Source organism: Pyrus communis, chromosome 1 (assembly GCF_963583255.1).
Source record: "Pyrus communis chromosome 1, drPyrComm1.1, whole genome shotgun sequence".
NCBI lineage: Eukaryota > Viridiplantae > Streptophyta > Magnoliopsida > Rosales > Rosaceae > Pyrus > Pyrus communis.
In genome coordinates, this window is record NC_084803.1 from 16504941 (window position 1) to 16521553 (window position 16613).

At 37.2% G+C, this 16613-nt stretch overlaps 2 protein-coding genes and 1 long non-coding RNA gene across 3 annotated transcripts; all 3 read right to left on the bottom strand.

The window, feature by feature from the left end:
- Nucleotides 1-309: 309 nt before the first annotated feature.
- Nucleotides 310-3575, bottom strand: LOC137748912 (uncharacterized). Its single transcript, XR_011070197.1, has 3 exons — nt 2893-3575; nt 2135-2193; nt 310-529 (listed from the first exon to the last, which is right to left on the bottom strand). It is a non-coding gene; the product is annotated as an uncharacterized lncRNA (long non-coding RNA).
- Nucleotides 3576-6629: 3054 nt separating this feature from the next.
- On the bottom strand, nt 6630-8539 carry LOC137709961 (peroxidase 72-like). The gene is made up of 4 exons (XM_068448940.1): nt 8249-8539; nt 7977-8168; nt 7723-7888; nt 6630-7191 (listed from the first exon to the last, which is right to left on the bottom strand). Exons 1-4 carry the CDS (start codon nt 8471-8473, stop codon nt 6779-6781), a joined length of 996 nt encoding a protein of 331 aa, XP_068305041.1. The 5' UTR covers nt 8474-8539; the 3' UTR covers nt 6630-6778.
- Nucleotides 8540-10869: 2330 nt separating this feature from the next.
- Nucleotides 10870-15785, bottom strand: LOC137743858 (uncharacterized). The gene is made up of 17 exons (XM_068483796.1): nt 15601-15785; nt 15395-15486; nt 15242-15280; nt 15061-15114; nt 14727-14801; nt 14555-14620; nt 14365-14407; nt 13679-13724; nt 13152-13245; nt 13010-13062; nt 12834-12918; nt 12635-12737; nt 12464-12556; nt 12148-12214; nt 11804-11870; nt 11628-11681; nt 10870-11192 (listed from the first exon to the last, which is right to left on the bottom strand). The coding sequence occupies exons 1-17, from the start codon at nt 15677-15679 to the stop codon at nt 11046-11048; spliced, it is 1257 nt and encodes a 418-aa protein (XP_068339897.1). The 5' UTR covers nt 15680-15785; the 3' UTR covers nt 10870-11045.
- Between the last annotated feature and the right edge of the window lie 828 nt (nt 15786-16613).

Sequence of the window (16613 nt, forward strand, 5' to 3'; positions counted from 1 at the left end):
TCAAATAAGTAGTGGATATAATTGGTAGATACTATTTAATATCAAAACATATCAACGTATTATTTATATGAGAATACGTAATTTTCGGTTTGTCCTTCCAAATTTGTATTGAGTTGTCAATTTTCTCGCTAAACTTTAATTTTAGCCGATTATCCCTATGAACTTTTATAATTAGCTAATTTCCCCTCTAAGCTTTAACTTTATCTGATTAACCCTAAAATTTTATAAATAGCCAATTTGACACACCCCGACCCAGAAAGTCCACTTGGACCCTGAATCGAGCTGTGCTGGCCGACACCTGGAAGGTGACGAAGCCATAAAATGTGATAGTGTATAAAAAGTGAATAAATTTGAATCTAAAAGTGTCTAAGTACCAGAGTGCGCTACGAGTGGGAGCGAACCCATTTCACACGCGATGTCAGAGCATAAGTAAGGTACAGTAGTATGGGTAAGAATCATACCCTCAAAATATCCATTAATACTAAGATTCACCACAGATTGTTGTCGATACAAACTCAGCAGCTAAAACCTGGAGGGCACCAAACAGAAGGTGTGAGTAAGCAATAAAACCAAGCTTCCCAAAGTTATTACCTCTCTAAAAGTAATGCCCTAATGTAAAACCCGTATCGTTTTCCATAAGACAGTACAACATATATACATATATCCAAACCATACTCAGAAATGACCAAAACCACGGTTTGCCATTAACTCCACCATACATTAATAAGTAGGCCAAATGAACTAAATCAATACAAAGTGATATATCAGTCAGAGTCATCTAAAATGACATGTACAACTTATCCGTATCTCATCAATCATGGCTAGCATATAAGTCGGAGTCACCTCTAGTGACCTGTACGACTTATCCATATCTCATCAATCCTGGCTAGCATATAAGTCGGAGTCACCTATAGTGACCTGTACGACTTATTCATATCTCATCAATCTTGGCTAGCATATAAGTCGGAGTCACCTATAGTGACCTATACGACTTATCCATATCTCATCAATCCTGGCTAGCATATAAGTCGGAGTCACCTATAGTGACCTGTACGACTTATCCATATCTCATCAATCTTGGCTAGCATATAAGTCGGAGTCACCTCTAGTGACCTGTACGACTTATCCATATCTCATCAATCCTGGCTAGCATATAAGTCGGAGTCACCTATAGTGACCTGTACGACTTATCCATATCTCATCAATCCTGGCTAGCATATAGCTCAATAAGTATACCTGCACACGAGTCGGAACCACCTAAAGTGGTCTGTACGACAGGACTGGGTGTAAATAAATAAGCTCAAGTGCTACGATCACGTGAAGACTGGGCGAATAATCGCGGGTCACCTACGAGTCGGAACCACCTAAAGTGGTCTGTACGACAGGACTGTGCACCTACCTTGAATCCAAGGTGAGCATAAGGTGCGGGAGGTGAACATCACGTGAAGGACTGTGCCCTGGCCACGGGCGGGAGCACTAACACCGGGGTGCAGGTTTATGAGCTCTCAATGCATCTCAATATAACATGTGCAACACATGGCAACCAGTACGACAGTATCGAAGTTGCCTAACACATAACTGTAGTCATGCTATAACGCAATCGATTCAACTAGTACCATAAACTCACCTGAACTTACCTGGGTGTCCTGAGTTCACCTTTGCACTTGAAAGCATTCCCAATAATTATATGCAAGTAATATACATATTGATATACTATGATGCAATCTAATACTCAACCATGTCGTAGCATGTTCAATTATAAACAATACAGTGAGAAGTGTACAATCAATAACGCATTACTCCCAAACTACTTATTTTCAGGGATAATTATCCATGACGACCCAATTAACACTAATTTAGCTAACTAATTCATAAAACTAAAACTTGCCTTTACCAATTTCTTTCGCCTTACTCAATTTCCCAAGCAAGGCTTTGGTCTCAAATATTTTATGGCTGCATCTAACGTCTCGTTAGACTGCCTACGTACCCTAAATAGGGATCAAGCCATTCGTAGTTCATATCGTACTTCAAGCATTCACAATAATTAAATATGAAAGTAATATACCTAATCAATTTAAAATTGTCGATAGAAGTCTCAATAATATGTACGATAAAAAGGAAAAGATCCACTTACTTGGAGTCCACGCTATGATTCTCTAGCGCACACATCGAGGCGTCCTGAATGATTGGTCCCTGTGACCAATTATCAAATCACATCTCAGAACTCTTATCCGAAGAGTACGTAATTCACATAAAACACAACCTCAACGACATTCTAAAATAGTTTGATACCCATTGACCACAAGTCAACCGTCGATCAAAGATCGATGGTAGGGTTTACAACCCTGTATAACTTGACCCGGAAGATCCGCATATCAGATTTCCAATCCGCAACTCCCAACGATCCACAATATGTTTCAAGAATAACATACTAAAATTTCATTACGATCCAACGGTCAGATCTCCGCCAATTGCCTAAAACAAGTGGCCATGAACATTTATTTTACTAACTTACAAATCCAATTCAGGAAGATCCGTAAGTCGGATTCCCGATCTGTAAATTCCTATAATCTTTAAATATTACGTATTATAATATATCCCATTTTGGTGATGATCCAACGGTCGGATCATCGATTCACATTTTTATCAAGTAACGTATCGTAACGAATTTAGGTTCCAACTATCAACCTACGTCATTCAAATGACAAAACTGAATTCAAGACATTTGACATAGCCTAAAAATAGCATTGGCGGCCCACTGGCCACGCGCCGCCGCACGCGCCGCCGCGGGTGGCGGTCGGCCGCCCCGACTCGCCGGAAAATCCAACTATTTCCAAAAATTCTCAAACTTCACAGAAATGAAGATCTCAGTGAGTGGAGCAACTTTCATACCTGCCACGAAGTCCAAAAGTGGACGGAAGATGGTCAATTTTGCCCACGAAGCCGGCGGATGCCTAAAACTTCCCGACGTCGATTCGTCGTCTACGGTGGTCCAACGGGGTCAAGGTTGGTTGGGTTTTGCTCCTGGGATGATGGGCTACAAAGCCCAAGTGGTGGCATCGGCCATTGCTTTGCCGATTTGCCGGAAAATCGAAAAGGGTGGCCGGAGCACCATTGATTTTCGTCAACTTTCGTGGCCTCAAACCGCCTCATACCATGGTCAATCAAGGTGGTTCTTGGGTGGGTTTTGTAGAGGGGAATGAGAGCTTCAAGATGGTGGTGGTGGCATCGAAAAACTCCACCGGAGTTGGCCGGAATCGGCCTTGGAAGATGGTCTCGTGGTGGCGCGGGTATGGGTGCACGGGAAGCTCTCTTCCCTTTTTTTTTTTTTTTTTTTTTTTTTCTTTTCTTCTTTCTTTCCTCCCTCCGTTACTGATTTTGGGCTTCCCCCACAAAGTGGGGGTTTAATTTAAATACACACTAAACCTTGAATAACCAATTTCGAACGTCCGTAACTATACCGTTATAATCCGGACGCGCAAACGGTTTTCGCCTATACGTTCGTACCAAAGAGTACTACGAGGATATGCTTAAAGAATAAGTCCCACACCTCTCAAGTCGATGGTCAACGGAAGTCAAAATCCTTGCCTCTAGGGCAATTTAGTAAATTCACGCTTTTAAAATAAAATAAAAACGTAAAATTCGGAACGGGTTGTCACACAATTCCCCCCCCTAGCGTTAGATTTAAATTTTTTTTGTCCCCATATGGTTGTCATGTGTTGTCTATGTGATCAAATAAAAACATTTTAAAATCTAGCGTCAAGGACGAAATTAGTTATTTATAAAAATTCAGGGGAGTAATCAGCTAAAATTAAAGTTCAATGAGAAAATTGACTAATTATAAAAATTCAGGAGGGTAATCGGCTAAAATTAAAGTTCAATGGGTAAATTGACAGCTTTATACAAGTTCAGAGGACAAATAAACAAATAGAATGATACATTATTTATTAATAAATTACGGACGTTCAACACAAAAAACTTTCTAATTCATTAATAAATTACGGACGTTCAACACAAAAAACTTTCTACTTCACTTTCTTCTTTGCAATGTTTGAAAACATTACAATACTAACCCTCAAAATACATGCTTGAAAGATTTGTCAAAGAAAAATGTTGGTCTGCATACCTAATTTTATACAACTGTGTGTCTTTTATAATGTAGTATTTAACTGTCACGTTGATGAGTAGATACATAGTTAACTAGGGGAGTTGCAACTTGGGCAGGTTGGAAGGTCAACACAATCCTAACTCAACTTTTACAATTCGGACGGGTTCGGATTCGGGTTGGGTTTCATTCAAGTTCATTTGGGCTCGGGTTTAATTGGGTTAGGGTTTACTTGAGTTGGGTTCGGGTTGCCCAACTTTTTCAAGTTTAACCTTGTAGCAAATTAGTTTCTAAAAATTCCTAAAAAAAATTAAGCTAAGTAGCATCAAATCTAGCTAACTTTAATTTCATAAATCAATCTACCATAAAGCTTTAGGATTTAGAGACTACGAATATGAGTTGACTAATCAAAGCCTCTTATTCTCTAAAAACTTAAGTAATTATAAGGGGTAATTTATTAAAAAAATATTAGAAATGACGTTGGTTTTTGGACTTGGCTCACTTGGGTGTAGTATGATCATTAATTGATATGAGTTATAATATGGTTAGATTGTGTTTGTTTAGTAGGGTTGGGTTGGGTTGGGGATGAACGGACAAATGATTAACCCAATCAATGAACGGGTTGAAATTGGATTAGGTTCGGGTTGGTTATAACTAAAAAAAACCCACTTGTTCGGTTGGATATGAACGGGTTCGAATTGGCCTAACCCAAGTTGTACCCCTATCTAAAACTGAATAAAAAAAAAGTTACTCTGTGATAATATCATGTTCACATCCTAGTCTTGCATAGTCCAGCACTATGGCAATGCTTACATTTATGTTTTTATAAATTATACTAACTCGAGGTAAGTAGCACACAAATATTAATGTGTTTCAAATTTCCGACCGAAGTTTTCTCTTTTTTTCTTGCATGGGGCTTTTTATGAAATTTTTTCTCATGGTACATCAAATTGTTTCATGTGAGTTTTTATCTTAAAGTAGTATTAATGTGTTTCAAATTTCCGACCGAAGTTTTTCTCTTTTTTTCTTGCATGGGGCTTTTTATGAAATTTTTTCTCATGGTACATCAAATTGTTTCATGTGAGTTTTTATCTTAAAATCTTAATCGACCTCAATCCTCATGCTTATCAATTCTTTAGTCCTAAGTCATGAATCTCATTAGATGCGATTTTTCTTTAGTACCTATAGGCATTTAGTGCCGATGCATATTTGATAGTTAAATATGATCTAATTGCATAAAATAAGTGTTCAAAGACATTTCTTTAACAAAAGCGATGAGAGTGTTTTATTACTAAGAACAACAAGTACCGGAGTTGGCAAATGAGTACATATTCTTTGTTGACGAATTTCATGATTCATAAATGCTTCATACTGTTTTAAACACCTATACGGTTTCCATAATAGACCACTAGGATTAGTAACAATGTTCTAAAAATCGGCCTAGGCGCTACAAGGTGCCCAGCTGCTCCGATTAGCCCATAATCAAGATAAAAATCGGCAAGAGGATTAGGCGGGCGCGGAGGCAACTTGGTCGGTGCTTGGCCAGCCTAGGCGGTCTGGGCCTTTTAGACATTTTGTTGTTCCAGAGAGTTGTGTTCTTGTTCTGGTACTGCCTTCTGCGTTTCAAGAAGATGAAAGAAAGAAGAAGAAGACGAAAGGAAGAAGAAGATAGAAATCAGTCTCTCTCTTCCCACTCCCCCACGTGACAGACATGACCACTCCACTTTTTGTTTTATTTTATTTTTAAATTAATTAACTTCTAATCATAGATAACATACATCGAATATTGTGTGGTGTGCCCCACATCCCTTTTTGGTGTAGTGTTCCCCACCTCCCTTTTTACATACTACAAACCACAATGTTTACACATTTACATTTTTTTAAGTTCATTCACTATATAATAAATAATCTTTAAAAAATATTTATTAAGTAATAAACTTTCATCTTATACCATCTAATTCATTAAAAAAAAAAAAATCCTATCTATTGGAGAGACATTGTTGGATACTCTTTTGCATTTTATCATTCTTTTATTATCTTATCTATGAATTTTATACAATTATAATTTTTTATAAGTGTCAATATGCACTTATTTACAAGATATGCAATAAATTTACCTAAATCCACCTAGACGTCCGCCTAAACCCCGCCTAGGTGCTAGGCGCTAGCCCGCCGCCCAATTAGCGCCTAGCGTTTTTTAAAACCTTGATTAATAGTATCTTGAAGTAAATTTGTAACAAAAGACGAAAGACATGACAAACCTAGCATTGAGACCCTCATAAAAACCATAGCAAGGCCACAATAGATCGCCTGGTCAACACAAACCCGATTTAAGCGGTATGCGAAACATAAAAACTAAACTAAGTTACTAAGCTAAAGTCGCCGACGTGTCCATGGACGAGACCACGGGCATGCGTTTGCGGAGGAGACCACCGATACAGAGGTGGCAATAGGCGTGGGTAGCAGGCCACGGCTACTAAAGTAAAATTCCAAAAAGCCAAACGAATTAAAGAAGTTTGACAAATGAAGAAAAGTTGGTGCAATTTCCATTAAAATACACCAACACTAAATTACATCATGGGATAATAATACCCACAATTTATCCTTGAAAGCACAAAATACACACAAAAAAACGCAAAACTGCATACAAAAATTACACACCCTTAATCATAACTAAGAGTTAACCTTCCTGCACCGCTTCCTAATCTCTCCCATCGACCCAGTAAGCGGAGAAAGATTCCCCATCTTAACCATGGACTTCGCAAACTGCTCAAAGAAAAGCTCGTTGTTCTCTGCATACTGCTGCACCAACTTCTTCGACACCTCATTTTTCGTGACCAGAACTTCGTCCGAGCTCAGAAGTCCCTTGGAGGCCAGCAAGTTCTTGAAGTAGCTGTTGTCGAACTTTGTGGGGCTCACAAAGTCCAGGAAGAACAGGTTCTGGTCCCCGCCGGATCTCGGGCACCGCGTTCTAAGCTGGGCGGCGTAGGACTGGTCGAGGGTGGAATCGGCCAGGCCGTTGCCGGACTGGTTGTAGAGCCTCTGCCTGAAGGTGGTGCACCTGGCATTTCCAATGGTGTGGCTTCCTGCATAAGCAAAGTTTAGGGCACCAAAGTCTTTTGAGATAGAACCCAACATATTTTGGTAATTTTATGATTTTGCATGTTGGAGTTGTGTGGCTAGATACAAATTAAAAGTTGGTGATTACTAATAGCATCAAAGTCTTTTGAGATATAAACAGACATCTAAATCCGTATGGAAGATTTAACACAACCTAGCAAACCTAGGTGGGCTCCAACATAATGCAAAAATTGGGTAAATGAATTATTGGTGCTGTTCTTATAAAGTTCATCCATTTGATAAAATTAACCTACCCCACCTTAGTAAAAATTGGCTTACTCCACCCTAACGATACTTAAACAAAGTCAATCACTCAGCCAATATAGACAGTAAAAGGAAAAATTATAGTCCACCCATGTGAAATTCTCTTACTTTATCTTAAAAAGTTAAGTTGGAGATCAATATCAGTGCTCAATCAGGTTCAATGGTGGACCCACACCCATATTTTGCAAAACAATATAGTCACATACAAAATACTGTGTTGGGAAAAAATTTACCAGATAGTGCAACAAGATCAATAATGTTGAGCTTTTTCAACTTGAACTTGGTGAGAATAGTTTGGAATGTGTTGTTTGGGGCTGGGATGTTGTTGTTGGAGCCACTCAAACTTGCTCCCATTGAATCTCTTCTTCCTAGTGGCACCTCCCAGCTTGGCCCCCCGGTCTGAAATATTATGCAACAATGGACAGTCAGCATAGAGTTTAGGCTTTTGTCACACACCATGCAACATACAAAAAGAGCTAAAACTTGCCAGAACAGTTGAGTCTCTAGCAGCAAGAGCCAAAATATCAGCACAAGACACAGTGCTGGGGCACTCCTTCTCCAATGCAGACTTGACTTCTTCGATCACTTCGAACCCTCGCGCTGAATTCTGGTTCGGGACAGACCTCTTTTCGGAGATTATGTTCTGGCTACTGTCCAGCAGAAGTGATGCATCACAACCCTGCAAAATAGTTAGCAACACAATTTATAAGTGCCTCGGTCACATAAAATGTGTAATTAGAAGTTTTTGTGATCGGAGACCTTCACGAAACAGTCATGGAAATGCAGTCTGAGCAAAGAAGCCGCCATTCGGGCTTCTCTTGCAACGGCTTTTGCAACAACGGACTTGACTATCTGTTTTGCTCTGGGGCAGGAGTGGTCATAGAACTGTGGGTAGAGATACCCACCAGGGGTTTTGTCACACAAACATAGTGGAAATAATGCAAGAAGAGAAAGGGCTAAAATGAAGCTCATAGACTGAGCCATGATGTAGTTTCTTGGAGACGAAGAAAAACTTGAAATTTGAATATTTTGGTTTGCTGAATCCCTTGGTTGGATTGATGAAATTTATAGAGGAGATTTGTGGAGAGAGAGAGAGAGAGAGAGAGGCTGGAGTTGGTAGCTTACTATTGCAAGCTGCTACATCAATAGACAGGATCAAAAGAGAAGGTGAGAGTTGGTATGTAGCTTTCATGCTTTTGGGAAATTGACTAAATCATAATTATGGTAAATGCGTTTCTAATTAAGATGATAATTAGTTAGTAGGTCAAAGCTTAGGGGGTGTATTCATATGGGATTTTAATTCTTTTAATAAATCTAGGAGTATTTTATCAGGATTTTAAGTGATTTTCTGAAATTTAATGTGTATTCAATCATGATTTTAAGATAGTTTATTAAAATCCTTAGAAATCTGAGTGTATTCAATTAGAATTTGAATTTAAAGAATTTGAAAAAGTTGAGGAATTAGAGGGAATTGGAGAGATTTAGTAGTGTATTTTAAGCATCCACAAATCTCACCTCTTCCCATGAGATTTTGAGGGAATTAAATCAAAATTTTACATGAAGTCTCTACAAATTAGTTAAACTCTATAAAATTCATGGATTTATGAATCTATTAAAATCTCTCAAATTTCCACTTGAATACACCCCCTTTATTTTAGAGGAACAATTTTTTTTGACTCACAATGCAAGTTTGCTAGACAGAGAAAAAAATGTGAATATATGGACCTGGCCTTTGATGCCATCTGTACTATAATTACACTAATTGATTGCAAGACCACCAGATCTCAACAAACTTATTATGCAATAATATTAGAATATAATCACGTGGTATAACCAACTCACATGTTGCAATATGAACGGACGACTAGATTTTTAAAATTGATTGGTTATAGTGTCAATCAAATATTCACATTATTATAATACGTTAACAGGTATACCATATAAATCGTTCTAGATCTTGAATTCCAAAAATTCATCTAGAATGACATGCAAGTATTAGAAAGAAACAATGAACCCTCTCACTCCACTAGGAGCTTTGCATCTTTACATCTTCAAAACAAGAAATACTTCAATATGGGCGTCGATTACATCATTTATAGGGCACTTCTCACAAAAACAAAGAATTCTTTATACTTTAGTTCTACTTTACCTCCGTAAAAATTGTTTTAATTAGACAGTCCTGCCAAAACTTCTTTCCTTCAAAACATTATTTGATTGAAACTAGTGTAATTTTTAAATTGAACTGTAAAATTTTGTTGGGTAATTCTTGTCACGTAAGTTACACGAACCATGTTATTGGATTACAGCGGTGATTGACCAGGGGCTCCATGTGGGACAAAATTTGTTAATTGTTTTAATTGTTTTGCGATGACAAAGAAGAGACTCAACTACTCTGTTTGACAAGACCAAATTGTTACCCAAAACCACATCACTCGAAGTTTCTGATTTTGTCAATGTCTGTAAAAGGTCTCGACAACCTTGGAATCTTTTTCCTCCCTCTTTCACATTGATAAAAGTTTACTCTAATAATTACAACTGACTTGTAGTTCGAGTTGTTTAGTGCGTTAATTTTCGCATCCGAGGTTATGTAGTCATCAATGGGTCAAAACGTTAATTTCTGCGTGTCTATTGTCATCCAATATTCTGTTTAATACATCAATAATTGAGATTAAAATACTAAAAACACATTCATTTATGCTTCACCTTTGATATCAAATCCAAGAGTTAAAGATTATGCATTCATTGGCCATCTGCTAACCAATAAAACATTTCTATAATATCTGCACCCGAGGCCATGTGTTCAATTGCCGCCTCCTCCCCTACCGTTCATGTCTTGTATTCTTGATTCCAAGAAAAAACGTTCATGTCTTGTATTCTTGATTCCTTTTGCTCCCCCTACTATTTCATGAATTGACATTGATTCCTTTATTTGGTTAATCATTAATCTTTTCCGTTGTTCATCACGCTTTTATCCTCGTGGCTTTTTGACAATAGGATCTATAATATTGAATATTTCATAGATAAATTTTTGTCTTGCGTTCAACGTGTTTTCTTGTTACACGTGTTTTGGCATATTAGAAAAAGCGAGACTAATCCAAATTCCAAAGCATGTGATAACGGGAATATTAGGTTAAATCTGGACGGTCCAATCTTTGATAAAGATAATATTTGTAGGCAGGGTAGGACAACTACTCCTATAAGCCTCCCTTAATCGCAAATTTGCAATTGACATCTCACAAGTCTAAATAAAGCATATGCCATTACATATAGCTAGAATATCCCTAACATTGCACGTGACATATTAACGAACAAGCGTATGACTATGTGGTCTAGCCACTGTCAGTCTTTGCCTTTGCTAGACGAGATTCCGATTTCAAATCTCATAAATGATAATCGTTGATTAAAAAACAGATATGAAATGAATTCATTTGAATTACAATATTACCGTGATATGAAAATTTGGCCTCGTTGAAAGACAAACATGTTGCAGTAAAACTTCAAACCCCTCGTGTGTGATACTGGTACAAGTTAGCTGATATTCACAGGGTCATAACGTTCAAATTGCACCGTATCTGCTTTCATTCGGCTTCGATGTTCCTTTAGTTGGAGGAGCAGGAGAAGGAGAACGTTCCCAAGAGGCTTCACTGGCAAAGGCAGTATTAAGATCTTCGTGTCGGGTGTAGCTTTGCCCTGTGTCACTCACCTATTTTTGTATCCCCAAATTAAGAACCATTAGAAAGTATACAGAGGATATGGGCACTGATCAAGCTCAGTTGCTTTGTAAGGTTTCACTACAATTTAAAACTAAAGCATCTTGCCGGGTCTATTTGTTCCTAAGAATTTGAGTCTCATAAAAATGGTCTAGAATAATGCAGGGAAATTGCCGTCTTAACAATCAGAAGAAAGCATGATGATTGTCTATGTAAAACCTATACGTTTACCTAAGTAATGGTCCACAACATGTTTCGGCATTCATCATCATAAGAATATCTCTGACTAAATAATATCGTATTTCAGCCTCAAAGGTAGTTTAAATTCGTAAGCCTTTCATGCATAAGTCATAAGTCAATCAAATATTAGTCATTTGCTAAATCCGAGGCATATAACATATATCTTAATGCTAGTGATGTATACTTACAGTTTCTAAACAAGCAGATAGAATTGTCATGCCAGGCAATGCGTCTATCCCACGCTGCATATGATCAAGCGTAAATATTAAATATATAATTGAAGATATACCAGTTGAGCCTTATGATGAAAAACTGGAAATTACAAAACCATCCAAGACACTGAAGCCAAAGGAATAAGGTCTACCTTCTGTTCAACTCGACTCTTGTAAATAAACCCTCCACAACAAAACAGTGTTGATGATACAGTGAATCTGATCCAAGACAGATCGTTCAAACATCAACTTCAGTTAAAAATAGAGAAATACTGGATTGATATATAACTTTTCCCAAATAAAAGGTAGAGATTGATACTTGAGTTATAATTTACTGATAACTTGAGATTACACGTAAAATTAAGATTAGATAATCTGTTTGTTGCCAATCAATACGGCATATGATGCAGGTGCTCAGATCACATGTTTTGTTATCAAATTTCAGCATGCAATAACTATTTTTAGCATGGATATTTTTCAGTACGAACTGGCTTACATGCAGGACAACACCCCAAATGTAGCCCATCCGGTCGTACTCTCTCCACTCTTCTCCTGCCTATGTTCTGCAATTGAGCAAACCAAGCTCTTTCAGTTGATATTATTGCAAACAACTACCGGTATCATATTTTCAACAAATTTACACACTCAATCAGCCAATCACATTTCACCAGCAAGTTCTAGTGCATGAAGCATCGCCTTAACACAATTTACTAAATTGCATCTCCAGAACTTTTTCTATTAAGATTGGTTATGTTTCTCCATTGTTTGAAGTTGAAAGAGGGGATTCTTAGGAGACAGCAATATGAGCTTACCACACATTTTGGCAAGAAAAAACTGGATGGGCTCATAGCCCTCCACTGGGATAGTGATATTCACTTCATACGGAGTATCACGTGCCCTTTCACCTGAAAAATACAAATAGGAATTAAGAAGATTTTATCATTAAGGGATATCAACACCCACTGCAGTAAAGATACCCTTACATCTCCATTCAACATTTAACATTGTCGGTGACAAAGTTGTAGGCGCGCTCCCAGTTGCTCCCGACCCCGATAATTTAATCTCCAGGCCACTTTCTGGTAAGACCTGCAAATATTTAAACAAACAAAGCACATATAATTTGACCATTTTATTTAATTATAAAAGGTTTTGCATGTATCAAAGTGTAAGGAAGTCGAGTACCTTAATAATAGACCTTTGCACCAAAGTGGAAAGGGAAGCCATTGCAGTCATATAAAGGGTTACATGTCTCTGCTCGGTCCCAAAGCTGCAAAATGCACTTTATAGGTCAGATTGATCGAGACTACTTTTCCTTTTCTGGGTTAGGGGGAGGGGATGTTAAATGACTCATCCCATACCTAAACTCATGGTGAGATTTTTCATAGCCTATTTGGGTCATGCCATCATAAACCTGCAAGTTCATAAATAATTCATTCAGTATATGATTTATTTTTGCATCAACAAATTAATATACCTCCGGGAGAATGACATCATTCTTACAAGCTCCCATGACCGTGGATGGAAACCTACAGTGAAGCCCTTAAATACGCGGGGTCCTGGTTTCTCACATGGAATGGCCAGCTCTAGAAAAACTCTGCAACATTTTGAAATAGAAACATAACTAGGGAACCAGATCATCTCATTGCAAATATTATCTGGAAAGACTGTCTCAAATTTCATAGTGCAAATCAAACTATAAAGTGATCCTTGATCTAATAAGCTTAAGCTGATTGGAAACGGGCCCAAAATATAAACACAATACACACAAACACGCTCCCTCAGGTATAATGACGACCCTATAAATGTGAACCAAATGCAGGAATACATGATTTGAAGGAATTATTAGAAAAAGGAGTTACTAAGAATCAAAAGAAAGATACATATTCATTCTTAAGCTAAAATTCAACATGCAGTATATGTTGGATTGGCAACATGGATGTACTGATTAGCTAAATTAACAAATATTTTAGCACTACATTTCTATATTAATGCCACAAAAGTGGAAACCAAAGAACGTTTAAAAATACCTGCAAGTTGACTCGTAAGTGACATTGCAGATGCATCCAAGTCCACCTGAAAACAAATGATAATAATAAATCAGCCTTAAATTACAGCAAATGTCATAGTGTCACAGGTGCAATACAAAATTGATGGTTTTCCTTGAGATAAATAGAACTTTATTTGAAGTTGAAGCTAGAGATGCAATATAAGAAGTAGAAAATTGTAAGAAATGTAGTTTTTGACTTTTGATGGAAAGCAGGATGGAGAAATGAAACCTAAAGTCTGTCAATGGTTTAATTAAGTATGAAATGTGAGGTTTGTGAAAGCTAGTTGGAGTTTCCTACGACTTTCTCTCTTCCTCCCACTCTAGTGTTCACTTTCTCAATGAAACCATCAGAAACTGTTTCCCATTTGTAAAAATTGTGAGGAAGTCCTACTAGTCATACTTTAAATCGTAATCCGGAAACTCAGATTTTTCCTCCTTCTCTATGTTCGCCTGGACTTCTAATTCTCACCACCTTTCTTATCAGAAGCCTCCTTTAATCACAAGTGTTCTAAGGGTAACCGTATAAAATTTATCGACTGAGCATTCAACCAAATACATTTCAAATATTGTGCAAGATTACAGATCTCCATATACTCGAAAAGACACTATCATTTCCTAGTATATCTGGCGACCATGCACGAACGTAGAAATGAAAGGTACACAAACCTTTGCATTGTCCATTTAAACAACTTCCACATATAATGTTTACCTGAACTTACAGAACAAAAAAACAAAAAAACAGAATCATGAGAAGTAAACTGACGGTGATTGCAAAATAACAATGTCTTAAAAAATTTAAACCTCTGAGAATAAAGAAGATGCTAGAGGGTGGGAAAGTTTTCCAGCGTAAACCAACCTGAGCTGTTCGTCCCAGTTTATCATAACTGGTCTCGCAATTTGCCAGGTCTCCATTGTAAAACCCCTACATATATCCAGAAGTGAGATAATTATTTATGAAAACTCGGCTTCCCTACAACATTAAAGGAACTGAGCTCAAGTACTGTTTACAACCAAAAGCAAAATCTCACTTGAACATAGTCTACGTGTCCTGAACCAGAAACAAAGTTGTTGTACTTATCAAATCGACCGAAATCTACATATCCCTGCATTACAATGAGGCACTTGTAAACAAATGAAAATGTCGAACCGAACACCAACTGAAATTACTCTTATCTAACCAAAGTGGCAACTTAATAGCAAATGCAGCTGTTAAGCTTATAGATACAGAACAAGCGTATACAGGACCAGTTACATTATGGATTATCGAATGTCTTACTCGATAAATTAAACAGATAATTAGTAAAAATAAGAATAAAACGGCAATGGTAAAGTACTTGAGAAGATGGTGGATATATGGACTACCGTTTGTGATCTACTCTCCACATCTTTGCAAAACCGAATCACCAAGTCGGTTTCCTGATTCATCGAAGCAACAAACTTAAAACCGACACCTTCTGGATTACCAATATGAACTATTACAGTAACACTACAAAACACATGATTATATATATGCAACAGAATGAAATTGGAAATTTGGAATTACCCCTCCGTCGTACTCAAACGGATGCCCAATCCAGCTGCTCTAATTAACAGATTAAGAAAAATAACACATCATTTCATCAAAAAATCATTATTAAAACTCCAAGGCAGTGTATAATTAAGCATAATCAACGCTGTTTAATACTAATTAGGATACAAAATCGACAAGGCGGCTAGTGTTATCGAAAACGTAGCAATTGGATCGCGGTACTACAACTGCAGAAGCTTGAAGTGCTTGCGACGCAAGAACTGTAAAAATAAAAAAATAAAAAAATTGGAAGCTTATTTACGAAGGGCGGAATTGACAAAGCAAGGCCGCCGTTAATTATCGAAAACATGGCGGATTGGAGATTGGCAACCGACCTGTAAGTAGGGCAAGAAAAGTGCGACGCGAGGAAGAAGGAGAAGAAGGTGAGGCGAAACGGCGTCGACGGCTCTGCATTGCTCGGGATGTGCTGTCTGTTGGTACCGGCCCCAAGGGGACGAAGGCTCTACTCGTATACTGTTGGGCCGCGAGTGTTGACGTGTTAGACCCGATTAAAAATAATAATAAAAAATAAATAAACAATGGGTCCTTGCCCAAACTAGGGAGATGCATCTGTTTGAGGTGATTGCGAGTGGAATTGAAGATAAATTAAAGTTTGGAAATAATGCAAGGATATAATGGGTAGAAAGTGAATTGATAACGGGTTACTTTGGTATAGTAATATTTAATTTCATTTGAAAATAAGAGGTTTTAGATTCGATTTTCTTCAAAGGTGAATTTGAACCACGTTATTATAGCTCACTTATTATGAAACTTAACCCACTTTTCCACATTTTAGTGTAGATAATAATGCTTTTCAAATTTTTTTCTTTTAGGATATTGTGTAAGACTCCCTGTGTTTTTATTTTCCATATAATTTATTATAGACAAAAGTGATTCTGACACTTTCCTTCTTCATCACCATTTGAAATCATCAATCAAATTAAATGTTGTTTAGTCGTTCATAAATGACAATTTATAAGATGATTTTATTGTCACTTATCATTGATTTGTTTTAACACATATTTGATAAATAAACCATGTCTCTAGTTTCATTAATTTTTTTGGATAATTATCTTCAAAATAGTAATTAAAAATAATTAATTTCAATTATGAAATATGTAAAACAAAATTCCGTTAATTACAACTAAACAGACAATAACATGGTCAATAGGGGGTCCACCTAAGGGAAAATGATTCTCGCCGCATCATATTCTTAGAGATTTAGGGAATTTCGTGATCATGATCGTTCATCGTATATCGTGCGGTTAGAAATTATTTTAGATTTAAAATTTAAAATTAAATATAAATAGTACCTAACAAAAATTGATTGCACAATGTACGATGAACG